Source organism: Narcine bancroftii, chromosome 1 (assembly GCF_036971445.1).
Source record: "Narcine bancroftii isolate sNarBan1 chromosome 1, sNarBan1.hap1, whole genome shotgun sequence".
NCBI classification, from domain to species: domain Eukaryota; kingdom Metazoa; phylum Chordata; class Chondrichthyes; order Torpediniformes; family Narcinidae; genus Narcine; species Narcine bancroftii.
Window position 1 is genome coordinate 46,713,125 of NC_091469.1, and position 27,504 is coordinate 46,740,628.

Here is a 27,504-nt window from a genome sequence, read left to right on the forward strand (position 1 = left end):
ATTCAATCACTGGATAATCTCCTTCATTAATAATGAAAATATTTGAAGTATTTAATGATTTAAAGGAAGTAAAGTAAAATGTATTTTCCATTCCAAATGTGGCTTTGAACATTTTAAATTAAACTTCACACTTCATTTTTTATGCTAACACTAGCCCAGAGCATTTTCCTCTTCCACTTCCATGAATCCATTCTCAGATCTCAGCCTTTAGAATCTGACATTGAGCTGAACATACACCTACAAGCTCTTTTAAAATGCGAGCGAGCCAGTTTTAGTTTTAATTATATGATCATAACATCATTGTGCTTAACAGAAATCAAAGGGTTTTCAACTGCACTAATGAATTTGGTGTGGACATTAAACTACCACAATAAAGTTCCACCCAAGCTGTTACTACAAAGAAGAATTCAGTACCACTTAAAATTCACTTTAAAAAATTGTTTACTGATTGTACACATTAATTCAGAAATAAAAAGCTTTTAAACTCCTTCAGCATCTGTCATTCTCAGAGAAATGTATTATTGTTTGTACTGACCCCTTCCAAATTGTTAGCACATATACAAAGGCAAACCTTACCAGTAATACTAAAGAGTCCACATCTGACACAGTTTAGCAGCCAGATTTAGTTTTACCCCCTTTAGTACCAAAATGAAATTGTCTCACCTCTTATAAGTGGGGGCTGCCTTTCCATCAGCTCCGTAGACGTTCAGTTGTCGAACAGGGTTCCCTGTACTTCCCTGAGTAATCACCACAGCTGAAGCTCTGATTATTGGCTCTAAGAGATCTTTGTCCTTGCAAGGTCAGCAAGCATTTCAACAAACCCTCACTCCTGGAACTAACTGATCTTGCACAGGAATCAATGATGATTTCTCTGGATGTCTTCTTAAAGTTCGAAGGCAGTTTTACAATTATACAAGATGCGTATATTTCAGTAACATGCCCAGCATATATCAGAGAATAGCTCAAGGGTTTGGCACAATGTTTATAAAAAGAATACAATGTATATAGAGTTGAAGACTGCAGCTTCTCAACTGCACATACAGTGACACAAGATTGAGAGAGAAGAAAAGAGAAATGATCCAATTATGGGAATCTTTTCTTCCATTATGTAAAGTGCTATCTGGTGACGTGGTACTGTGAGTAGCAGCATCCTTTCAAGCTAAATGCTTCTAATGTCTTTTTTTCACTTTTAACGCTTTTACTGTGGTAAGCAATCTTTGTACCTGTGCTAACGATTTAGAAAAAGTCAGTACATTTCTCTGAGAATGACAGATGCTGAGGGAGACAGGTAGGAAATTACTCCCATTTTGTGATGCAGAGAAAGTCCTTTAAATATTTTTTTGAAGGTTTGTTAAATTGTAAAATTAACAATAATTGTGAATAGTGTTAACCAAGCTGAGTTATGAAGGCTATTTGCAAAGCAAATAAAAACAGGAAAATAGAATTTTAAGTATTTTAATTTCACTATGCTGTATTCAAGTTGTAATTAATCAATGTCACATCTGGTATACCTTTTTCACATTCAGCTTGTGAGACAGTCAGTTAGTGGAAACTCTCCATGCAAGTTGTCATTAGGTCCTTTCAAACTGTCATGTAAAATGGGGTTAACCTGGCAAAGTACATGGTTAGTGACCCAGTTATGTGGCAATTTGAAAAGGTCCAACCAGGTCAACTTGGTCAGAATCCAACAGGGACCCTGATCTACCTCAGAGGTGGTCAGGGAACCCAATGAAAATTACCCAGGTGTCCTGGTCTGGCAGTTAAAAAGGGAAATGGCTGACCTGGTTACTATAGTGATGTCAGTGCTTGCGAGCTTGCGTTACAGGAAAACTCCTGGTTGAAGTGCTGCTGCCATGATCCGGGGAGGGGGAGAGGGGAGAGTGGGGACTGTGATCGGAGGGAGGCAGGTCACTGCCACGATCGGGGAGAGTGGGGGAGCAGCAATGTTCTGCTGCTGCAAATGCTGCCCTGGTTCACGCCGGCACTCAATAGGGGAACAGTATGGGAGAATATGGGTAAGGAAAATATCCATTGCTCCCGCACTCCCACATTGATCTGTTGCCACAAACTGGAGTGGCATGTTGTGGCAGCAACCACCCGCCCCCATCCCATTTGTGGCAGCAGCAATTTGTGGGGTGGGGGTGGCAACTGTGGGGAGATGGTGGCAACTGAAGGGGGTGGCAACTGCAGGGGGAGGGGTGGCTAATGATGGCTGGTGGGGTTGGGGGAGACTGACAGCCTGATAGTTCCCGTGAGTGGGTGATGCGTCACTTACAGCGTCATCATGGGGACAGGATCCCCCTTAAATTGCCGGGTTGGTGACTTAACAAGTAGGTTTGTCTTCAATTTGAAAGGTACATCCTGAACCCTAGACCCAGTAATCGCACTCAGGTCCCAGGAAGACTGCAGTTTGTCCCACTCAAAGCATTGCAAACGCACAATACCACTTCTCACCTGCTTCCATTGCTTAAAACTTTGCTTGGGTACTCCTGATGAGTCAGAAACCAATCTTCCCTCAGGCCAAAGGGATAACAACAATCCTTACAACATCTTCCAAGATATACTGTGGTGTAGGGTAGTCATTCTCAACCTTCTTCCGGCTATGCTCCCTCCCCTCCCCATCCCCCACCCCACCCCTGCACTCTGGTAAATGTCGATGGGCCCTCCTGGGGGCCACAGCACCCTCGTTGGGGATAGCTGGTCTAGGGCATGAAATTTATTCCATCCCCTCACTATTTTGCCATAGTTTATTTACATAATTTCAATTGCTAAATATTCTTTTACCACCGTCTCAGACAGTGCATTCCAGAGCACAACTTACTGCATAAATGTTTCATCCCCTCATCTTATCTAATTTTTTTACCAATTATATTTATCTGTGTCCTCAGATTACCAACTCTTCCACCCCCAGAAACATTTTTTTCCTTACTTACTCTTTGAAAATTCTTCAGGATTTTTGAATATTTGCAGTAAATCTTCTGTTAACCTTCTCTACTGTGAGGATAATCCAGCTTCTCCATTTTCCCATCATTATGATTGTACACATTTCAGTAACACCCAGTAGATCTTCTCTGCACCCTGTCAAAAACTTTCTATCCTTTCCTAGAGCATGCTAGACAAAATTTTCTTCAGTATTCTGAATGGATTCTCACCGATGTTTCACAAAGTCTTTGTATAACATATTTGCTTTTGTACTCTGTTCTTCAATTTATAAAGTCAAGAATCCTTTGTCATTTTAATAGCATTAGTTATGATCTTCCATAATTCTCTGGCTAATGGAAAACTGCATTCAAGAAGGCAAAGAGCAGGAAACTGCTCTAACTATATATCTAACTATATTTAGAAAGTTTTCGATTCCATTAAAGAGAAAGTATGCCCTCTAACAAACATGCCAAACATTACTAGTCCCTTATTTCTTCAATGCTGTCATTCCTTTGTAGTCCTCTTGGACTCAGTTGACTCTTACAATGTCCCTGTGCTAGGCTAGTCCAAAAGGTTGGAGCCCCTCGGATTCAAAACAAGTTGGAAAATGTTTGCTAAGAGGAGGCAGGGAATGATAGTGGTGTACACAGGGACTGATAATGTGAACTTTACTGTTTACTATATACATTTATGACTTATATATGAATGTAGAGAAGGTATAATTATTAAGTTTGCAGGCAATACTAAAATTGATGATGTTGATTGTGGGGAGGATGATATGAGGTAACAGAATGAAACTGACCAACTGTAGCAATGACAAATAGAGTTTAGTTCCGAGAGGTACCAGTTGATAGATTCTAATAAAGATAGAACATACACTGGGAATGGTTTTGAGAAACAGAGGGAACCTGATACATAAGTCCATAGATCCCTGAAGGTGGTAGCATGGATGGATAAGGTGATGAAAAATACACGTGGGATGCTTGCCTTCATGAGTTGGGGCATAGAATATAAGTACATGGTACAACTTTGGAACTTTGGTTGTACGTAATACACAAATGTGTTTGAGAAACTCAGCAGGTCCAACAGCATCTACAGAAAATAAAGATTGCCCTTTACTTCCTATGAATGTTGCATGACCTACTGAGTTTCTCCAGCACTTCTACGTATTACATTAATGACAACCCCAACATCTGCAGACTTTCCAGTTTAACAGGAGTATTATGCATGCATTTGGTCACAACATTACAGGAAGGGCATAAATATGCTGAAGAGAGTGTGCAGAGGAAAGGTACCATGATGTTGCCTGGGATGGAAAGCTGCAATTATGAGAAAATTGGATGACCTAGGTTTGTTTCCTTTGAAGCTGAGGAGGATGAGGGGAATGCTGAAAGATGGATCCAGAATGATGAGTAGTAGCACAGGTTGCATAAAAAATAAGACACCTCTATTTCTCCAGAATAGATATCTGAAACTAAAGGGCACAGACTTAAGATGAATAGAAAGAGGATTAGAGGGAATCGGAGGAAAAGATGCAATCCGAATGCACTACCAGAACATGGAGGGAGTTACTCTGGTGTTTGGAAAGTATTTGGACAAGCACTTGAATTGCTAAGGCAAAATAAGGAGTCAACTATTCAGAAAAGAAACTAGAAATTTCTTCATGCAGAGGATAGTAAGTGCCTGGAATTCTCAACCCAGGAGGGTTTGTGGAGGTTCAGTCATCTGGTATAATTGAGACAGAGAATCAAATGGTGCTGTGTTCGACAATCCGCCATGATGGGACAGGCACAAGAGCTTGGATGGTCTCCTCTTCACTCTCTTACATTCTGAGAAGTTATTAGCTCGCAGTGCAACAGGAACCTTTGCAAAGATCAAATTCTGCGCTTGATGATTTCAGTGAACTAAAAACTACAAGAGATTACTTTGGAGAATGAAAAATGATGTAAGAGGTCAGATCATGGGTTAAAGTTGGGAGCCATGATGAATACAGGAAGAACCAACTAAAGCTGAGCAAGCTAAAAAACAATTGTGGTTCATAAAGTGTCCTTCATGGTTACTTAATTACTAGAGATGAGGTCAAGTCAAATCCATCAAATGTCCATACAGTGAAGGAGATGCTAATTACATCGGATTCTGCAGGGCTATAAGACCTTCTGGGAGTCTTCAACTCTCTGAGCAAGTACCTGCCATATCAGAGTAGCAGGTGTAAGTCAATCAGGCATCTGACCATAAAAGTTGTGGAATAATATTCGTTCAATTTTCATGAGCAAATGACCAAACCAATTAAGGAAACAACTGTATCAGACCCATATTGTGACACATTGGTGATAAGTAGATGGCTTAGAAAGTATCTTGGAGCAACCATCTTTCAAGCAATCAGTTGAAAGCATTTAGAGGTAAAGCACTGATGGTCATTAACAAACTCAAATATAATTTTGCCAGAGATGGCCTGCCTGAAGTACTGATCACTGATAATGGACTGCAATTCACAGAAGAGGATTTTGTGCTGTTCGCAGAGAAAGATGCTCCCTGCAGCACACTACTAATTGCTAATCACTGATTTCTAACCAGAGAAATCTCCATTTATCCCAAATGGATTTATCCATTTATTGATTAAACAATCCTCTGTCTATTCTAATGCATTAGGACCCCTCCCCACCCCCCCCCCCCCCCCCCCCCCCCCCCCCCCCCCCCCGCTCTGCTCTTCCTTATCTCATGCATATTGAGAGGTAAAGAATAATAACAATGGTGAGGGTTAGAGCATGGAACAAATTGATATGTCAAACCCAGTCCTCATGGTGTCAGGAGGTGTGCTATAATTGGGTGGAGAGGTGGATGGGTCAGCAAAAAAAAAACCAAGGTGAATATTTTATAAACTTGACAGACTTTCTGGACCAGGAAGACTCTGTTGTTTTGGGGAAATGCCCAAGAACTGTTATTGCCAGAAGGAAATGTCCCATGTTCCCTTGCAATACTCCAAGAGAAGTGTGGCATGGTTGATGGTATCATATTATGCATTTACAACGTGTGTATGGAAATTCATATGGAAATTGCATCATGGGCCCCAGCACGGCCAACCCCAAAGCTACACTGCCAAATTTCCAGAGAGACAAAATTATGCAGAGGTTGAAAATTGATTCAGTTGTCAAATGCTGAAAAGTAATTATGTTTTTTCAAATATATAATTCCACAAAGATAGTAGGGTTCAAAATAAATGTTCATAAAAATGTAATTATGTCTAAAATGCAACATACATTGTCATAAATTGTCTGAATATCCACAATAACCAGAGGTAAATGCAAATAAATTTTCTGAGAACATGTAAGAGCATTTGAATTATGTTCCTTCGGTCCTGTCTTTAGCAGTATTTTGATGTGCAGTGAGAATTAGAATAAACAAAGTCCTTCTAGCTGGTACATAATTCAGTTATTAGGTCCTTTCAAAGAGGTTATTTCAAAACCTCTTGAATTACCAAATCATTGCTACAATAAGATTTCCATTAAATTCTGGCTTTACACTCCTAAAATGAACTATAACCTGAAACATTTATATTTGAGGGCTTAAGTGATTCCAATGCCCAAAAATGCACTTCCTGTCATAATTCTTCTTAAATTTTTTTTTTAGACGTGCAGCACGGTAACAGGCCCTTTCAGCCACCCAATTGCACCCAGTTGACCTACAATCCCTAATACATTTTGAAGGGTGGGAGTAAACCAGAGCACCTGGAGGAAACCCACGCAGATACAGGGAGAACATACAAACTCCTTCCAGGCAACACTGGATTTGAACCTCAGTCCCAATTACTGGCACTGTAACAGCATTGAGCTAAACTCTACCCTAACAATACTGCCCTCTTTGATGCTCTTGAGTTGGAAGCAGACTGTGCTGCTTCACCATTCCCAATTTTGTGTATGGCTGAAAGAAAGATTTATAATACACCTTTCGTGACAATACAGTTTCATCAGAAATGAATTAAAGTTTAAATGGTTCAGTTTTGTGGACAGGTTTCAACATTTTTCTTATAGATCAGTGAGTTTAGAATGTTGTTCCAATAGAGCTGTTTAAAACGATGGAACAATTGGGCAGGTTGTATGTTGATATATGTTATTTTCTCTGGTGAGGGAGATCAGGAACAAGAGACAACAAAATTAGACAATTTTTAAACAAAAATCAGGATACAGTGTTTTTACACACCAGGTTTTGCAACTGTGAAATTATCTTCTTCAAATCCTGTATTATCGGCAAAATTGAATTTTTCAAGGCTGAGATCAACATTGTTAGGTAAGGGTGTCAAAGAATATGGATCATCAGTGCGTCATAGCAATCCTGAGGGATAATGACTCCACTGGTCCCTGTTCTCAGCATCCTTGTCCCAAATATTATATATTTCTAAAAGTGCTTTATCTAGTATTTTACAAAATTAGTTGAACTATATCCAGCATTCAATACAGTACACCTTACAATTATAAGTACATTAAAGAATGCTGCAAAAACAATCAATGGTCAGTAAATCAAAATAAATCATTCACGCATCTCCTTAATGATACCAAACAATCCACTGGTGATAGAAGGATTGCTGTGTCTGCAGTATTACTATAGCTCAGGGAAAACAAAGTTCTTTATTTAATTATTACCTCCTTCCTTAAACCTTTGGCTCATGAAAACAAACAGGAAGGAAAAGAAAGTGTTGTTAAAATCTGTGCCTTCTGGTCAACACACTAACCATCTCTGCAACGATGTGTACACTCATTCTTTTCGTTACCATAAAGCCCGGTCAGTGTTGGGTCTATGTAAACTTTGGACAAAAGGGGGCTGTGAAACCTCTGTTTTATCAGAGAATGTGACCAAAAACTATTGTGTTAATCTGAGGGCAGATCTATACTCATACAATTGCGATGATTTATGCTTGAATTGTATTAAATATGGGTGTGAATGTGTTTTAAACAATATATTTGAGGCAAACTGCTCTAGATCCAAATCCTGCCTTGTCCCGACTTTGGTCATACACAAAACATGCTTTACTTACTGCTGCTTGTTCCAGACTAATTTCAAAGGTTCTGGGTAGAAACCTGTTCTCGCTCACTTATACTAAATGTGGAATTTAGCCCCAGCTGTAAAATGTACTCTTGTTCTAAAAGTCAGTTCCATTGAAGTCAATGTGGGCAATCTGTTCATTCATCCTGAATCTAAAGAGATACAATTGGTCTGAGCAGGTCCCAGCAGATTGGAAGACAGCAAATGACACACCACTTTTTAAAAAGGGATGTAGGCAGAAGATGGGTAACTATTGATCAGTTAGCTTAATGTCTGTAGTCGGGAAAATGCTTGAAGCTGTCATTAAGGATAAAATAGCAAGACATTTAGAACGAAGGGGTTCCATCAGGCAGACACAGCATGAATTCAGAAAGGGGAGGTATTGTTTGACAAACTTGTTTGGAAACAAGTTCTTTGAGTCTATAATGGGTGTGATAGGTAGGGGAACAGGTTGATGTTGTATATTTGGATTTCCAGAAGGTGTTTGATAAGGTGCTGAACAAGAGCCTTATCAATAAGATACAGATGAATGGAGTCGGGGAAGTATATTGACATGGAATGAGGATTGGTTAACTGACAGAAGGCAGAGTCGGGATAAATAGGTGTTTTTCTGATTGGCAGACAGTGGTAAGTGGGGGGCCGCAGGGGTTGGTGGTGGGCCCACAGCTGTTCACCATTTGCATTGATGATTTGGAAGAGGGGACAGAGTAGTGTAGCCAAGTTTGTGGATGATACTAAATTGAGTGGAAAAGCAAATTATTCAAAGGATGTGGAGAGGCTGCGGAAGGATATAGTTAAATTAGGTGAGTGGGCAATGGTCCGGCAGATGGAGTACAATGTTGGTAAGGTCATCCACTTGGTAGGAAAAATAGGAGAGCGGATTATTATTTAAATGGTGAAAAACTGCAGCATGTTGTAATACAGAAGGACTTGGGAGTGCTTATGCATGAATCATAAAAAGTTGGGTTTCAGGTACAACAGGTTATTAAGAAGGCAAATGAAATGTTGGCCTTCATCACTAGAGGAATTGAATTGAATTCAAGAGCAGGAAGGTCATGCTGAAACTATACAAGGTACTGGTGAGGCCACACCTGGAGTACTGTGTGCAGTTCTGGTCTCCATACTTGAGGAAGGATATACTGGCCTTGGAGGCAGTCCAGAGGAGGTTCACCAGGTTGATCTCGGAGATGAGGGAGTTGACCTACAAGGAGAGATTTAATTGTCTGGGATTATACTCACTCAAATTCAGAAGACTGAGAGGAGATCTTTTTGAAACATATAAAATTATGAAAGAGATTGATAAAATAGAGGCAGAAAAATTGTTTTCACTGGTAGGTGAGACCAGAACTAAAGGACACAGCCTCAAGATTCAGGGGAGTAGATTTAAGATGGCGATGAGGAAAAAACTATTTTTCCCAGAGAGTAGTGAATCTCTGGAATTCTCTACCCAGGGAAGTGGTTGAGGCTACTTCATAAAATATATTTAAGGTTTAGTTAGATAGATTTTTACATAAAAAAGGATTTAAGAGATATGGGGAAAAGGCAGCTAGGTGGAGTTGAGTCAATGATCAGATCAGCCATGATCATATTGAATGGTGGAGCAGGCTCGATGGGCCGAATGGCCTACTCCTGTTCCTACTTCTTGAGATCTTATGTTATGTAGTGGTTAGAGAGTTTGAAGAAGGTATACCAGGGTATTTAGTTAGTGTGATGTAGATTTAGAATGTAAGTATAGCAATCATTCAAAACAATTGGTTAGGTTTAAGGAAATCAATTAGTCTTGGGGAATTTTGACCTTTATCTCAAAGAATGTGAAATTTGAGCAAGTGATCTCTCTTCTTCAATTGCATGGATTCTTAGTGCTCAGAATCTATTTGGTATGCAGGGATATCATTCTTTGAGGCATAGACTAGAATGCCTATACCATCTTAAGTAATCCCTTACTAATCACAGAGCACCTATGGCAAAGAGATCACTTAAAGTGGTATATGAGAGGAAAGAAAAAATTTGAAAACCAATGTTTTAGTCATACCTAATTGTCTTGTTATGTGCACGATTTCATAACTCCAAAGGAAATGGGCCAATAACAATTTTTCTCAAGCAAAATATTTTCAGAAACAATTTGGTCCAGAGCAGTGATTTACTCACATACCACCATAGGTCATCCCTTACAAATCACAGGACACCTATTAGCATAGGGATGACTTACATTAGTATGTGAATGGAAAGAAAAAGTGTGAAAACCACTGGACTAGAAGGACACTAGAGCTTCTGGGAATTGACCAGCGAAAAAAAAATTGTATAAACTTAGTTTGTATTTTCCGAGTATAGCTGACTGAAGAGTAATCGAGAAAAGTATTTTAAACTTTTCAGAATCAGAATCAGAATTTATTGTCATGAGCAAATCACGAAATTTGGTGTTTTGCACATTAATATAAACCACCTTACAACAATAAATTATTCAGGAATTTGATGGCAGTGGGGGAAAAGCTGTCCTTGTGCCGCTGAGTGCTTGTCTTTAGGTTCCTGAACCTTTTTCCTGATGATAGCAAAGTGAAGAGGGCATGGTCTAAGTGGTGGTGGGGTCTTGAGGACAGAGGATAGAGGCTTTTTAAAGACACTGCCTCATGTAGATATCCTCAATGGAGTGAAGTCTGGTGCCTGTGATGTTGCAGGCCAAGTTAACAACCCTCTGGAGATTTTTCTTGTCCTGAGAGTTGGCTCCTTTTAATGAATTCAATAGGATAAATATCAAGGAATGTTGTAGGGATATTTTCTTTTCGTGACATAAAGAACTAAAGGATCAAACTTAAAATTACATCCATGCTGAATGGGAATTAATATTAAGAAGCTTTAGAAATAATCCATGTGAAATTAATTTAATTGAAATTCAATGAATAAAATGAACTCTTTCACCACTGATACATTTGCAGTTTTTAGCTACAGAATACCATCAAGGTAGTTAGAGTCTGTACAAACTAAACATTTTCGACAATTAAATTCACCTATCATGACCTAAATCCATAAAGGGCTTGAGAGGTTGATATTTTATGGATGCTGAATGATTTGCTGAGTTCCTCCAAAACATTTGTAGTACTGCTCATGATGTGAAGTAGATGGGGTATTTTTCTGGCTCACTGTCTAAAACAAAGGGGGTCACTATTCAAGATAATGATCATCTATTCAATACAGAGCTGAGAAGAAAGTTCATTACTGAGGAGTAGTGAATCTTTGAAACTCACTACATATGAGGGCTGTTGAGGATCATTTACTGGCCTAGGTTAGACAAAAATCAATAGGTTTGTAGATATTAAGGGAATCAGATTTCAGATTTATTGTCAGAGTACATACATGACATCACATACAACCCTGAGATTCCTTTTTCCTGCCGGAGTGGCAGATTTACCACTAATTGGTTGTGCAAAAAATAAACTGTACACCGTGTAATGATGTAAAAAAATAAAGAACTGTAAACAGATAATGAATGTAAAAAAACTGTGCAAAACAGAGAGAACAAAGAAAATCAATAAAGTGCACAAATAAGACTCCTTAAATGAGTCTCTGATTGACTTTGGTCGTTGAGGAGTCTGATGGTGGAGGGGTAGCAGCTATTCCTGAACCTGGTGGTGAGAGATGTGTGGCACCAATATCTTGTTCCTGATGGCAGCAGTGAGAACAGAGCATGTGCTGGGTGGTGTGGGTCTTTGATAATTGCTGCTCCCCTCCAACAGCAGCATTCCTTATATACTCAATAGTGGTGAGGGTTTTGCCTATAATGTTCTGGGCTGTACAATCAGGGGTAATAGTGTTCCCATACTTGATGCAGCCAGTCAGCACACTTTCCATCACACCTCTGAAGAAATTTGCCAGTGTTTCTGGTGTCATACCAAACTTTCGCAAATTCCTGAGGAAGTAAAGGTGCTGACGTGCTTTCTTCAGGATGTCATTGGTGTGTTGGGTCCAGGAAAGATCCTCTGAGATAGTGACTCCCAAGGACTTAAATTTGCTCACCCTCTCCACCAGTCCAGCAAAGTGGTGTTGAAGCAAAGGATTAACCATGAATCTTTTTTGAATGGCAGGGCATTCATAAGATGATCAATGACCTAATCTTGATTCTTATGTTCACATGATATCTTGGGCGATCACTTCTCTAGGAAGCAAACCTGCTCTGAATCTTTTTATGACTCCTTCCTTGGTACCATCTGAAAATACATCTCATTAATAACTAACTCATGGTAGGCAAGCAGAGTTCCCAATTCATTGATTGGCAACTGCTTGTCAACCATTGAGTTAGTTATTAATGATATGTGCTTTCAGATGGTACCAAGGAAGGAGTCATAAAAGGGTTCAGAGCAGGTTCACAAACCAATATTTCAAAGGAGAAATTGTTCATAAACCAATGCTTAGCACACATGGGCAACACCCAGATAAAAGCATAATGAACCAGTGAAAGCTATTTCACGTACATTTTACAGTGATTACTTCAAATTCGCAGCAGAGGGCACCAGTATAACATGATAAAGGGCCTGTAGCTCCTGTTGTAAGCTGATAGGCTGGCCTTGTCAGTGGTAGAACTGACAAAAGATACCACTCTGCCATGGCAAAAAGATTACACTGGACAATAAAGATTTTGCTTCCTGAACACATTTGGGTGTACTTTATGTATTTTGGGCTGCTGGTCATGAAAATTACCTTAAAATTTTCTTATTGAATACCGTTTTTTTTAGATATAACCTATTTTTGTGATTTCTTGTTTTATTTTAAATCTACTTCAAGCATGGAAAACCATGAAGTCCAACATGTAATTTAAAATTAATTTTCTGCATTTGCACTTGGTGCAGTCAGTGATGAATATGGTAAAAGTTTCACCAGAACATTGTGATTATGTCTGGCTATTGCACACTGATATGAGAGGCAAGAGATACTGAGTACAAATAAAAATCAGTGGAAAAATATTTTTAGGTCAGTTGAGCTAACACAATGTGTCAGCATCATTATGCGATTAAACATGCTAAAATCAATAAAAGTTAATTTAATGTTTTTCCAACTTCCTGTGTGATACATCAAATCTGAAATTATCTTTGTGTTCAGCTTGCAGTTGTCTATCATTATCCCCAATTATTTTTTCAGGAAGCAAACCTTCTGAAAAAAATTGTTGTCCAGTGGAAACAGTTCAAGGACGTTTTCCATCATTCCTTGAATAAATGTAATATCTCCAGCAACTCATATGAATTCTGGCCTTGCCCATTCAAAATGGTAAAGGAACATTCACATTGGTACTGAAATATTCAAAGCCACTTAATGAGTGCTCATTCTCATAGGATATGTGGAAGGAATGCACCATCTCACAATCTACCAACCACTCGCCCATCAAGAAAGTCTTTCATGAAAGAATCTGCAGGTGCAACACTGGCTCATCTGCCACTTCAGAACTGCAATGAGGGCAAGTTATCCTTGAGGTGCCTCCCTAGAAGAAGGAAGTTATATGGTGTCATTGACCAGCTAGGTTTTATCTGTACTTCAGGTAAAACAGAAAGTGCCAGAAATATTTAACACACTCAGGCAATGTCCCTGGAGCAAGAATATGAGTTAATGTTTCAGATCAATGTCCTTTCTTGAGAACAGAGAAAATTTACAAATTAAACATGTATTAATTTGCAGTCTGGGAAAGCAATAGAGAGATCAAAGGCCATAAAACTAAAAGACATCGGAGCAGAAATAGACTATTCAGCTCATTGAGTCTGTCCTGCCATTTAACCATATTCTCCAACCCCACTGCCTGACTTATTTTTTTGAATATTTTATTTTTGATTTTCCAAGACTCACACAAATCCAAAACAACAGTACTACCTTCTCAACAATGATGCATTACATTCAGAGTCCATTCCCCACCCCTCTCCCTTCGCTCCCATACCTAATATCACAAGGAAACGGAACAATAAAAAAGAAGAAATGTATTGTCTTATATTAAGAAATTAAGAGTGGATATTGCTTTTTTACAAGAAAACTCATTTAACTGAAAGAGAACACCTAAAATTGAAAAGAATTTGGGTAGATCAGGCAGTTTTTTTTCTTCTTTTAACTCTAAAGCCAGGGGAGTAGTGATTTTATTTAAGAAAAATTTACCATTTAAAGTTCAAAGAGTGTGACTACAGCCCCGCAGGTAGATATATAATGGTAAATTGTCAAATATTTTCTGAGGAATGGACTTTATTAAATATATACCCACCAAATTTAGACGATAAAAAATTCATTCAAGATACTTTTTTTAATTTGGAAGATGCTTTTGAAAATATTTTAGTAGAAGGTGATTTCAGTTTTTGTTGGGATCCTTTATTAGATTGATTTTCAAGAACAATAGTTAAATCTAAAGCAGCTAAAACTATGTTATATTTAATGAAGGATTTAAACTTAGTGGATATATGGAGAAAGAAACATCCTAGGGAGAGATTATTCTTTATATTCTGATAGATTTGATTCATATTCTAGAATTGACTTATTTTTACTTTCAATTCAAATGACACAAGTGATGTTGATGCCTGTTGAAAATGACTCATTTTATTTTAATTTAATTTAAGGATACAGCAAATATATCAGGTCCCTCTGGCTCACAAGCCCACCCAATTACATTCATGTGACCAATTGATCTACCAACTCCATACATCTTGCAATGTGGAAACTGGAGCTCCCGGAAGAACTCATGTGGACATGGGAAAACATACAAACCCTTTACGGACAGTGAAGAATTCAAACCCAGGTTGCTACCACTATAACAGCATTGTGCTGACCTCTACACTAACCGCTTCGGGGATGTTTAGAACAAATGTACGTAGAAGGCAAATAAAATGTGAATTTTCAGAAGAAAAGAAAGAACTAAAAATGCTGGAAATGTGAGTTATTGGAATGGCCGATTATCTGAAATCATTCCTTTATGACATTGCCTATCAGCCAGGAGCTCTTGATGAACCTCCAGACATTCTCCACAGACCAGCCAACTGCAGTCTCTGCATAATGAGATCTGCGAGCCAGGGGTACCCGCATGGCTCATTTTGTCAAGGTGCGCAATCTTCCCTACTGCATGCAAAACATCAGGAAAATGACCAGGTCTTACCAGATCTACATGGAGTGCAAGCTGCACATCTACCACACTGCAAAGGTGCTCCTGATCAATTCATCCAGGCCCTTCGAACGGCTAGTGTTAATTTTAAGGGACCTTTCCCTTCCACGAATGGGAACACTTTCTTCCTATCATTGATGAATACTCCCCCCTTCCTGTTCGCCATTCTGTGTCCAGGCACATCCACTTCATCAGTCATAAAGGCCCTAGATTCCATTTTTGCCCTGTTTGGGTATCCTGATTATATTCATAGCCACTGGGGCTCATCCTTTATGAGTGCAAGCTACATTAGTACATCCTGGTGAGGGGCATCCCATCCAGCAGGACTATGAACTACAACCCCCTGGGGAACGGGCAGGTTGAAAAGGAAAATGCCATGGTCTGGAATGCCATCAAACTGGCCCTGAAGTTAAGAAGCCTTCCAGACTCATGCTGGCAGGAAGTCCTCCCTATGGCGCTCTATTACATCCAGTCGCTAATATGTACTGTGAACAATCCTACTCCTCACAAGCTCCTATTCAATTTCAAAAAAGGTCGGCATCAGGAACTACACTCCCAACCCTGGTCCTGTCCTTCTCTGGAAGCATGTGAGGAGAAGCAAGAATGACCCCCTGGTGGAAAGGGTGAAACTGCACTATGCCAATCCCACGTACGCCTATGTGGAATACCCGGATAGCGGAGAGGACACCGTCTCCATCAAAGTCCTGGGACCCACCAGAATAGAGGGTCTTTTGCCTCAAGTGCCTTGTGAGCCATGGAGCTCATTCCCACCACCCCCAGTCAGGGCCTCAGGGAATTCGGTTCAGGAGGAAAGTGCATCCCCCTCCACTGTAGATCTGGAGACCCCACTGCCACACCTCCCCCACAAGGGGATCAGGAGATTCAAGGAACCCAAAGCCCTCCTGTGCTTAGGAGCTCCACCAGGATCTCCAGATCCCCAGACTGCTTACATTTGTAAATAACTGTATATTTTTTCAATTTTTTTTTTCTGATTCAATGTTTGATGTCTTCATCCATAGACCCTAAATTCTGCAGGAAGGGGTGAGTGCAGTGAACTGAGATTCATTGATGACTGGCTCCGCCCCCATCTACCCATATATAACCCTGGCTTCCTGCCTAAACCCTGAGCCCCTCTGAAGACTCTACTGAAGCCCCACTGTAAGACCCTACCCTCAGTTATAAGCTAATAAAAGCATATGTTCTCCCTCCAGTCGTGAGCTTTTAATCACACTAAATAACATAAGTATTTTGAAAGGGCCTTAACATATAAAAATGACAAAGAAAAAAATAATGAAGGCACTTTAATTGAATGTATTTGGCATTTGACACAAATAGAATAAATGGAACAAATAAAAACATACTGGAATAATCTAATACATTACAGAGATGTGACCTATTAAGATAATGGCATATTCTAGGAAATGTATCTTTTAAAAGAGACAGGAAAAATAGACAAGGAGGCCAAATGAACCTGATGCCAAAGGATAGTTTAAAAGCTATAGAGAGGACAGATCTTTGCACAGAAAATGAAGACACAGAATTAGAAGAACCAATAAACAAACTAAAAACATTGGTTTGGGTCAAATATAGACCACTAAAATGTATCAGTAACATCATGGGGCATAGTATCAAACAGGAAATTAGTGGTATATATTATATGGATAATATAATAATTAAGATAGGCTTCATGTATATATAAGCTGGCCAAATCAAATGAGGAAATTAATGTGGAGGATGAATTCATTGTATGTATAAGAGATGGTTTCTTCGATCAATATGTTAAGGAATCATCGAGGAAATTTTTTTTTATATTAGGCATTGTGTAATGAGAAACAGTTAATAACATGGTACTTAGGAGGTCCTTTAGTATTTTATGTAAAGCATGAGGCATTAGTTGGCTATGGCAGACTATGAATTTACATTAAAAGATATGACAGCAAACAAGCTAATATTTAAAGACTTAAATATTTAAAGATTTAAAGGCAAGAACCTGCTCACATCACTAAGCCATAATGCTACTGACAGAAAACACATTTTTTGCACAGCATGCAAATCAACTGAGAATGTTATTTATTTTCTTTTTCTTCCTATTATATTTATTACATTTTTCCACCTGGTGGTATCTTAATTATTATTAATTTGGGTCAGTGTGCTTAACACAACTGGAAGCTGTAGCAAGTTAGACTTCCATTGTATATTTATGTATATGACAATAAATTCTCATTCACTCATTTAATTATATCCCTTAAAAGAATAAAAGGCAAATGGGAAAAGGAATCCACCAATGGCTATCAAGAGAAGTGAAAGCCAAATTAATAAGGCAAAGCATTAAAAAGGAAAAGGAAATTATAGTATGAGTGTAGACTGTCAAGAAACAAAATCAAAAAATTTGGAGCTTCTATAGATAGATAAAAAAAGATGGGATTAGCAAAATGAATGTGGAGACCTTACAGAATGCGATGAGATAAATTATGTTGTAAAATAAGGAATGTAAAATGGAAGGAAGTTAAATAAATATCTTGTGTCTGTCTCCAGGCCAGGAATAGGGAAGTCTAAAGATCAATTAGTTCACAGATATTAGCATTAGCAAAAAACAGTACTGAAGAAATTATTGAGACTGAAGGCCAATAAATTCTCAGTACCTGAAGACATGTGTCTTCGGGCTTTAATGAGATAGCTATTGTAATAATAGTTGCGTGAGTTGTCAGCTTTCAGGATTTATATTTCTAGAATTGCCACAAATTAGAAGATAGCAAAAGTAATCCCACTTTTTAAGAAAGGAGAGAGATTTAAAAAAATGGAATTATAGACTAGCCAACCTGTTGTTGGTAGTAGATAAATACAGGAATCCTTTATTTAGGAAGTGGTAAAGGGGACATGGTAAATGATAATAAGATTGGACAGACTCAATATGGATTTACAAAAAGAAAATCTTTATGATGTGGTAACTAGCAGAAACAATAGGTAATCCAGATCACTTTGTTGTACATGAGTGACAGACAAAAGCTTATTATAAAAAACAGAATGCATAATATTGAATGTAATCTTCTTTATTAGTTTGGAAAGCTGCAATCAGTAGGGTTCAGCAGTGATTACTGAATTTTGAATGACGAGTTTGTGGCATGAAGAGAGATTAAGCAGACTGAGTCAATGGTTCTCAACCTTTTTTTGGCATAGGCCCCACTTTAATTTTTCGCAAAAAATATACACCCCACCATTAGCGGAAAAAAAGTTATATATTCAAAAGAAGTTTTAATTAAGTCATTTACTGCATGTATTTCAATGCAATTAAGTTCGGAAATACCGTGGAACACATTTCATATTCAACTACTGCTTCAATATGTCAACCATCTCAAACACACATTCAACAATCATCGTCGCTTCATTGGGAACCTTGCCCCTGATGCTGGCTGCAGTTTTTTTGATTCAAGGGACTAATTTTGTTAGTCTCAATCTTAAATCTCCACTATTTGTAATTTCCAGTCGGTTTTTCTTAGCTTGTAGCAAATCACTAACAGCACTGAAGCCATATTCTACGAGATAAGATGATGGAAGATGTATCAATAGTTCCCTTGCTAAAGTAGTCGAGTTTTGGTATTTCGTTTCAATCTCGTTAGACAGCCCCATCATGGTTCCTTTCACTTTGAACAGAGTTTTCACAGATTCATCATGTTGCAACTCAGATAATTCCTCTTGGTATTGCACTGGAACTTCACATAAGTCCACCAGCAATGGCTGAGTTAACCAAGAGGGAAAATCTATTGCTTTTAAATTACAAAATCTATCATTGAAGTCAGTAACCAGCATTTTCAAATGGTCAACAATGACATTTTTAACAGCATTAGTTGCCTTACACTTGTTCATCCAATAGAATTGACTGAAATTTCTTGCAGAAATATTCCTTTGGCTTAATTCTAGATAAGTCATGAATCCAAATATCTTTGTCTTTGCATTAACGAGTGTCATATATGCTACTTGGAGTTGCTTGTTCAATGTATTTAGTTTCTTGAAAATGTCCGTCAAGTAACTTACATAAGCTTTACCATCTGTTGTTAGCAAGATCTTCATTTCAGGTTTGTCTTTCAAAAACTCACTGAGGAGATCACAGTTCCATAAACCTTTTTAAGCAATTTCCCTTTGACAACCACCTTACTTAACTGTGAAGCAATAATCTCACATGTTCTGCATTTTATCGACACAAAACTGCTTAAACAGATGTTCACATTTGGCATTAGCTTTGATAGCATTGATACACTTGATTACAGAATGCAGCATCTCGTGTAGAACAGGGAAACCTTTTTTGGCAACTAAATTTTCTCGGTGGATAACACAATGCACAATCAACATGTTTGGATTTTCATCCTTCATTAATTTTAAACATCCTGTTTTTTTACCCATCATAGCAGGTGCACCATCTGCAGCACAAGATGCAGTGTTTTCTTTTGGCATTTCATTTTCATCCAAATGATTTTAGAGCTTGCTATAGATACCAACTGCAGTAGTGGTTGTTTCTAACGATTAACAAAAGAACATCTCTTCTTGAAACTCTTCTTGATCAATATTCCTCATGTATGCCAATAACAGAGCCTCACTGTCCTGTACAGTAGATTCATCCAATTATACTGAGAACTTTAGTGATTTATGCTTCTCAATAAGCTGTTTTTCAACATCTTGACCCATGTCATCTATTCTGTTGCAGTCAGTACTATTGCTCAATGGCATTGCTCGGACATCTTTGTCATACTTTTGAAGAACTGTTTTGAGAAATAATGATATAATCATATGATTCTTCCCATGTTTTGCTATCAGCAGAGAAATTTCATAGCTAGCTACAAGGATACGATTCAGGGCTGTACTTTTCACAGCGAATAATGAAGTGATTTTTGATCTATTTTCAAACTTCTCTTAAAGAGATTTAAAATATTCCACAAATTGACATGGTTAGGATTTTTTACCCTCTAATGAGCTTTAAGATGGCCTTCATTTGTCAAAGTCTGTTGGCATAATAGGCAAAAAGGTGCACGTTCATCGTGTACAGCGTATAAACCCAAACTGAATATTGACGAACATTTTGCTTGCTTGGTATGCTCATTTTTAATATACAACAGCGTGAGCTCCCTGAAACAGATTAACACAACAGCGCGAGCTCCCTGAAACAGGGTAATCAATATTTTATTACACCTTAGAATTGAAAAAGTAATAAAAGTAATGCTCAAATCAAAGGAAGAATACTGACCCTAAAAAATCATAAAAAACACAAGCACAGTTTCTCACATTTTTTTTCTTGCAGAGAGTATGTCAAAACTGCGCTAGCCTCATGCTTTACTTTCTGGGGTCCCGATTATTTTTTTGGTTTTGGTGTCCCTCTCAGGCTAGAGCTTGGGGTGGATGCCCCCTCCCCCCCCCATGAATATGCTAGTGCACAAAGACACACACAGATACAGGTCTCACTAACTACTGAACTGAAAAAGTAAAGGGGTATGGACAGAGACTTGATTGTTGAGATAAATTTGGAATCCTCGTCGGCAATGAGATAATTTGGAATGGATGATAATAAGACCAGTCAGAAAAAATCTAATTATAACATTAAGCAAGAATAACAATAGTTAAAATAAGAGAAACAATTGAAAAACAACTGAGAAACATTGGAGGAGCATTGTGCATTATGAAAATAAAAAGAACAAAATGATTTTACTTGCAAGTTACCACAATTGTGTTGTACTGACTGTGTTGCCAAGTCACATATTTCACACAAACAATGAGTTTATTTTTTCAAACCCATTTTTTAATTATTCCCCAAAATATTCCTATGCCCCACTAAAATATTAAGCCCCACACCACACCAAAATATTTCCACACTCCACCAATGGAGCATACAACCCACCTTGAGAATCTACAGACTCTTTAAATTTTAGAAGCATGAGAAGTGCTTTATTAAAACATGTAAAATATATAAGGGGTTTGGTGTGTTTGATGTGGAATTTTTCCAGGCTGGAAAATTTTTGAACTAGGAGTTACAGTTTCAAAATCAGAATTCTGCCATTCAGTGCACAGAAGAAATCTCTTCTCCAGAGGGTTTTGAGTATTTGGAATTATCCATCTAAGACTGGTGCAGAGGTTCATTTCTTGAGTATATTCGACAGGCTTTCAATATTAAGGCAATTGAGACACAGAAATAATGCCAGATATTGGCACTTAAATTGAAGATCAGCAGTCACCTCACTAATGGTGAAACAACCAAGAGGAAACCACACAACCAACTACTTCAATTTTGTCTGTTCTTCTGGTATTCTTCTTCCTGTTTTCCGACAATACAGAGGACACTGTAAAGATGATAAACCAAATTAAAAATAAATCATCATTTCACTTGAAAGAAATATTTGGGTGTGTAAGAAATAGATGTACCTTAACAGAAATTGCTCGAGACGAAAATTGAGAACAAAGAACATTTATTACAACAATGCAAAGTTAGGTGCTTCCCCTTACCCTGGGAATACACACATAGACTGGGGCTCACCCAACTTTTATACAGTGAATTTCAGTATCAGAATACCCTCCCCCTTACATTCTTTTGCCTCCTGGATGGGTTTGGTATAGGAAATCCTTCCTGCCTACGAGCAGTTTCAGTGGACTTGGAGGACCAGGGGGTATCCTGTCGGTGTCTTCTCATGTCATTATCCCCATTGTCCTTATTCACAACCTTGCCCTTGTCCCCATTCACACCTTTCCAACTCTCAGAGCTACAGTCCCTTCATATGCAGAGTTCGCTAATCCTGTCTAGGGTTTACTAATTAAATAAGCATAACTTGATAAATCTGTGCATGGCTTACTAATTATATATGCAGAACTTGGTACTTCTGACTAAGGCTAGGAGACCCTTATCTCATCCAGACTATCTCAACTTCCTACCTTCTACTATTCCTTACCTTCTCCTTATCTTATTCATACGGTGGGCTCACTGATCCTGTCGAAAGGACTAGAAGGTTCTTATCTTACAGAGGCTGACTCTGCTTCCTGCATCCTAATTTCCATGCTTAGCCTGTTCATACTGGTTTAATCCATCACTCCATGTGTCTGTACTAGTTTCCCCATCTTTCATATTTTTATGTCAAGTTTCCTCATCTCTCACAGGTGTCTGTGCAACAAAAGGAACAGGAATTGTATTTCCAGTGATTGCATAGATGATACGAGAAGGGAACAGATATGGCGAGAGATGTAAGAGTGGACCAAGCAGTTATAGAACAGCCGGTCCCTTTGAGTTGCAGAGAGGGGAAGATATGATTAGTGGCTTTTTCACGTTGTATGTGTTGAGAATAATGGAAAATATCCTGTTGTCTGTGAGAGTGGAAGGGGAACCTATCCCTATCCTAAATAGGAAGAGGTCGAGAACATGAATCCTGAATAAGAGATCCCTACTGACTATGTGGAGGAGAAGCCACTGATGACGAAAATACTTATGGTGATCGATCTGAACTTCATTTTCTGCCGAATTCTTGATCGACTTGTTAACATTGACGTACCTCCCCCCCTCATCCGCGAACACTGCCCATGCAGGGGCGGGTGACGAGCCAGATGTGACCACGAGCTCCCTGATTGGTCCAATGGCGATCACGTGGGGGGGGGGGAAAATAGGCCGCTGGCGGTCGTCCGTTGAAGGTGTTCTGGTGACGGCGGTGCGGTCGTTGCTATGTTCAGAATGGAGTCGCTCGGGCCGAAAATGGATCCTGAGGAATTGCGCAGGAAGATGAGGTCGGACGTGCTGCGCTCCCTCCGCCAATTCCTGATTTACGTCGCCATCCTGCGGGCGAGTGAGTGTGCGAGCGAGCGAGCTTGGGCAGGGCGAGGAGGAGGAGGGTTGATGGACCGGTGCAGGCCTCGGCCTCTCCCAGCAGGCGCTGGGGCCCCCCCTCACTCCGCCTGCTCTGGGTTGCACGTGGCGCGGTCCGGCCTCCTCGGTCACAGAGACCCGGGGTCGGAGGATTGGGTCTGGAAGAGGTTCATTCAGGGATGAGCTTTGGGAAGATTTTGTATCGAGCCGCTTTTTTAACGTTTCTTATTTAATGTTTCAGAATCTATATTTTTCTGCTTAACTCAGTCCGTGTTTATTCTCTTCCCGTTCGCCCACTCCTCTGTGTAAAACGTTACAGTACAAGGTCTCTCAGCCACGACCACGTGGTGCATGTAAACTTGCTCCGTAACCATCTCATTTATTTTACCTCGCACCTTGTAATTCTCTGAGTCTTGAATGTTCCTATGTATTTCAGGCACCCACCACTCGCTGTTTTTTTTTAAATAAAAACCACTCTGGTATTACCCTTAAACTTTCTGTCACTCACCTTAATCGGATGGCCTCTGGCATTTACTATTGTTGCCCCTGGAAATAGGTGCTGCCTGCCTCCCTACTCAAGCCCTTCATAATCTGATATACCTCTATTAAAGCCATCTCTCTTCCTTTATTACTCCAAAAAGAAAAAGGCCCAGCTCTCAAACTTGCTTCATACAATCCATACATCCTGGTAAATCGCTTCTGCACTTTCTCCAAAGCAACTCCATCCTTTGTGTAATGAGGTGACCAGAAGTGAATGCAATTCTCCAAGTGTGGCCCATCCAGAGTTTTGTAGAGTTGCAATAAGTTTTGTATTCAAAACCCTAATTAGATCTGTTATACTGTCATTTTAAAATGTTTTTGGCCTCTCTGCCCATTGCCCATGCTACCTGTTGAATCAATTTAATTACATTAGGTCTGTGGCTTTCTCTACACTGGTGATACAATACTACTTGGAATATTCCAATTTTAGCCTTCAAGCTATACTAAATACTGTCAATTATTTTTCAGCTCCTTTTATCCTAAAAAAATTGGACAGTATTTGAACTTCATTGCAGACTAAAACCTGGTAAAAGAATGTCGATCTTTATTGGAACAGCAATAAAATGAGCAGAGATTATCAGAGATGTTGCTGCTACTACACATGGATCTTTTGTACTTGGCTAATGGACTAATGTTCAACCTTTATTTTTAAAGTTGTTCCATTTTACAATTGGATTAATTGTGAATAATGTTTCTGACTTTATTTCAGATGACCATCTTTTTGATATATTGGTTACTCATATGGCAAACAGATGTCTTGTTTTAAAAAAAATTACTGTGTGATTTGTTGTAATAATTTTCTGAATACGAATCCGATTTGTTCCAGCTGGTTCAGAGAGTTTACTTTTGAGAATTGCTGCAACAATTATTCAGTGATGCAGAATTTAGTCTTAACCTAAAGTTGGTTTAATTAATGTTTTCTTAGTATGGATTTGCTTTGATTTTTGCATAAAAAGATTTGTATCAATTCACATTCTGTATAATTATTTAAAGTGAAAATCCATTTTTACTTGTTCATTTTAAGATTGTAAAATCTTGCATTGTTTACATTGATGTATAATACCCCCAACTTTTTTTAGTGTTAAGGTTTATTTTTTTAACCTTCTGCATTGATCTTTATTATGTAAATTGTTGGCTGATGTTTTACTATTCCTCCACCTCAAATATCTATAAAAGTTGAATTATGCAGTGGTTGTGTAAAGAACATTTGATTTTGTTAATTTTACATTTATCTAAACTAAGGATATAAATTTGATCAAGTTCTGTTTAAACTAGTATTGTTATTTTGAAGATGACAAATTAATAAAATCTACCATAGCTGGCCTGTTAAATGAGACATTGTTTTTATTTGGCATATTGAGCCAAATGAAATGAATGATGGACTGGACTGAATCCAGAGGAGTTATGGATGGGCTATGTTATGTAATGACGCTGTCACTCATACTGTGTACTGGGGGGGAACCATCTTCAACTTGTATTAAACCATAAGAGAAGCTCCACATCTGTGTACTTGCGTATTACTAAATCATAAATACATAACAGTGATGATGAGGATCGAAATGGACTCCCTCCCCCACCATAGTCCAGAGAGTGGAGGGAAGATTTAAAATATGGAAACAGCACATCGACTAATTGAGAGGGGTGGATGATCCTGTGGCTGTGCCCATCGCTTTCGGCCTCAATGAGATTCCAGGACCTACTGTTGACGTTCCAGAAATATCTTTGGAAAGCTAGACTCCTTCAATGTTGACTTTTCAACTAAGTCTGTGGCTCCGCAGAGAAGTCTTATGCTACATTCTACCCAACAGTGTAGTCCTATGCAAAGTCCCAATGGAGTTCACCAAAGACAAATGTTCACAGACCTTACCACCAATAGGGGTGTCACCCAGAAGGCAAAGAGCCTGGAAAAGTCAGAAAGTACCTTGATGGCTTTGACCTCTCTAAGATGATCCGAGAAAGATGTCCACCAGAACGACTAAAGGACAAATTGTCATTTGTTTACCATAAATTCCATTCTTATGTCACAAATTATCTTGGCAACTGTCTGAACATGAGCAAAATTTTTGCAATTTAGTATTATGTCCCTGAGAATTTTCATGGCAAATACAAAATCTAATATTTTGGATCATTTTTCACTGGAAGAAGGTAGTAGCATCCTGGACACTGAAGTGTTTTTGGGAAGAGAAGGAAGGTACTTTGGAAGCTAAATGGTCTAAGGATAAATAAGTCTGAACCAATGGAATGCACCCTTGGGTTCTGAAGAAGGTAGATTGTGGAGGCATTGGTAATGATCTTCCAGGAATCAATGGATTCTGGCATGGTTCTGGAGGGGCAAGACTATCACTTCACTGCTTAAGAAAGGAAATTATAGACCTATTAGCCTGATGTTGGTGGTTGGGAATCTGTTGAATTGATTGTCAAGGATGATGTTATGGAGTACCAAGAGGCACATGACAAGATAGGCCCAAGTCAGCAGGGTTTCTCAAAAGGAAAATCATGCCTGACAAACTGAAGTTTTAATCAAGGTCAAGACCACCCATGCTGAGCACTCACCTTGTAATTGGTCTCAAAAGATTACACGATTGGCACTTGCCATGTTAATCACCTGGGTTGGCCCCACTGGCCAGCAGCAGGTTATAATGCCCGACATGTGCAGAAGCTGATTTTTTTCCCCCAAGGAACGAACCCAAGCTCCTTTCCAGGTCACGAGAGCGAGCCAATGCTGGAGAATCCATAACAATGTTTGTGCCAGTAACGGGTGCAGGGTTTTGTGGTGCACACTGATTAGTCATCGTACTGTAGTAGCGCTGTGTTGCAGCGAGGGAAAGGAGTCTGACTCAAGTGGCGTCCAGTTGATAGCGCATTTTAATCACTTTCCCCAGGAATCCCCATGCGCAGTGGGGTGGAAATGATGTCACCTTCTGGCCTGCAGTTCACCCCACAGTCCGAGCCCTCCAGTTACTGATGTCAATGGTTCACCCGTAACTGAGCCGCTTCGAACTGCCACAGTACCATGCTTCTTTTCCCTTATTTAATGTCAAGGGGTTGTGGATACTGTTGTTGCATTAGGTCAAGGGGTTGTGGATACTGTTGTTGCATTTTCCTCTACTGTATATCTCTATCAAGCGCGGTTTATAGTTGTAGATTGTTTAGTTGCGTCCGAGATTGTGAGAAACAGAAGTACCTTCACAGAATTTGTTCGAGACAAAAATTGAGAACAAAGAACTTTTATTATACTATTACAACAATGCAAAGTTGGGTGCTTCCCCTTACCCTGGGAATACACACAGATACTGAGGCTGACCCAACTTTTATACATTTCATTTCAGTACAGAGATACCTTCCACCTTACATTCTTCTGCCTCCTGGATTGGTTTAGCATTAGGTAATTCTGCCCACGTGGATTCTAACTTCTTATCAGTTTATGTGCCTTCCTGCAAACTTGTTAGCCAGGAAATATCATGTCTTTGTTCTTTACTCATTAATCAATCCCCAAGACTTGCTAAAAGCTATCTACTTGCTATCCTGTTTTGAAGATCCTTATTATACTTTTATAACCCTTCCTCCCATTCCAGCATCCCTTCATAATAACCCATAATACTTCATTTCTAATGAGCACTTGCTTGACTCCTCACATTCCAGTATCCCTTTACCTTAAGTTAACCCATAATACTTCATTTCTAATGAGCACTTGCTTGACTCCTCACATTCCAGTATCCCTTACAATCCACCCTTTTTCTTTAGCTACGCTTAGTAAATCCCCATTCGGTAGTGTTCTGTTAAGCTTGGTCCCTTTCCCAGCGAGTGAGTAAACGAACTGCGGCCTCAGCATCATCAGATGGAGTTTGGGAAGCATACATCATTTGGGTTGTAGTGACCTGCCAAAGGGCCCGTTGAATTAAACACTGCACACAAGTCTTTAGGCAGGGGAGCACCATAATGGCCAGAATAGCGAGTCCAGCTGCCATAAGTGCTATGGGTATCAGACTCCAGTTACCAATAAAAAGTCTAGTTCATCCCACACCGGACCAAGGTTGCCCCGTCTGAACCTGGGCATGGG

General features: G+C 39.1%; 1 protein-coding gene and 1 long non-coding RNA gene across 2 annotated transcripts; one reads left to right on the top strand and one right to left on the bottom strand.

Moving 5' to 3' along the window:
- Positions 1-20,985: 20,985 nt before the first annotated feature.
- LOC138757827 (uncharacterized) lies at positions 20,986-23,235 on the bottom strand. The gene is made up of 2 exons (XR_011353919.1): positions 22,597-23,235; positions 20,986-21,399 (listed from the first exon to the last, which is right to left on the bottom strand). It is a non-coding gene; the product is annotated as an uncharacterized lncRNA (long non-coding RNA).
- On the top strand, positions 22,685-24,943 carry tomm5 (translocase of outer mitochondrial membrane 5 homolog (yeast)). Its single transcript, XM_069925773.1, has 2 exons — positions 22,685-22,884; positions 23,913-24,943. Exons 1-2 carry the CDS (start codon positions 22,764-22,766, stop codon positions 23,945-23,947), a joined length of 156 nt encoding a protein of 51 aa, XP_069781874.1. The 5' UTR covers positions 22,685-22,763; the 3' UTR covers positions 23,948-24,943.
- Positions 24,944-27,504: the final 2,561 nt, after the last annotated feature.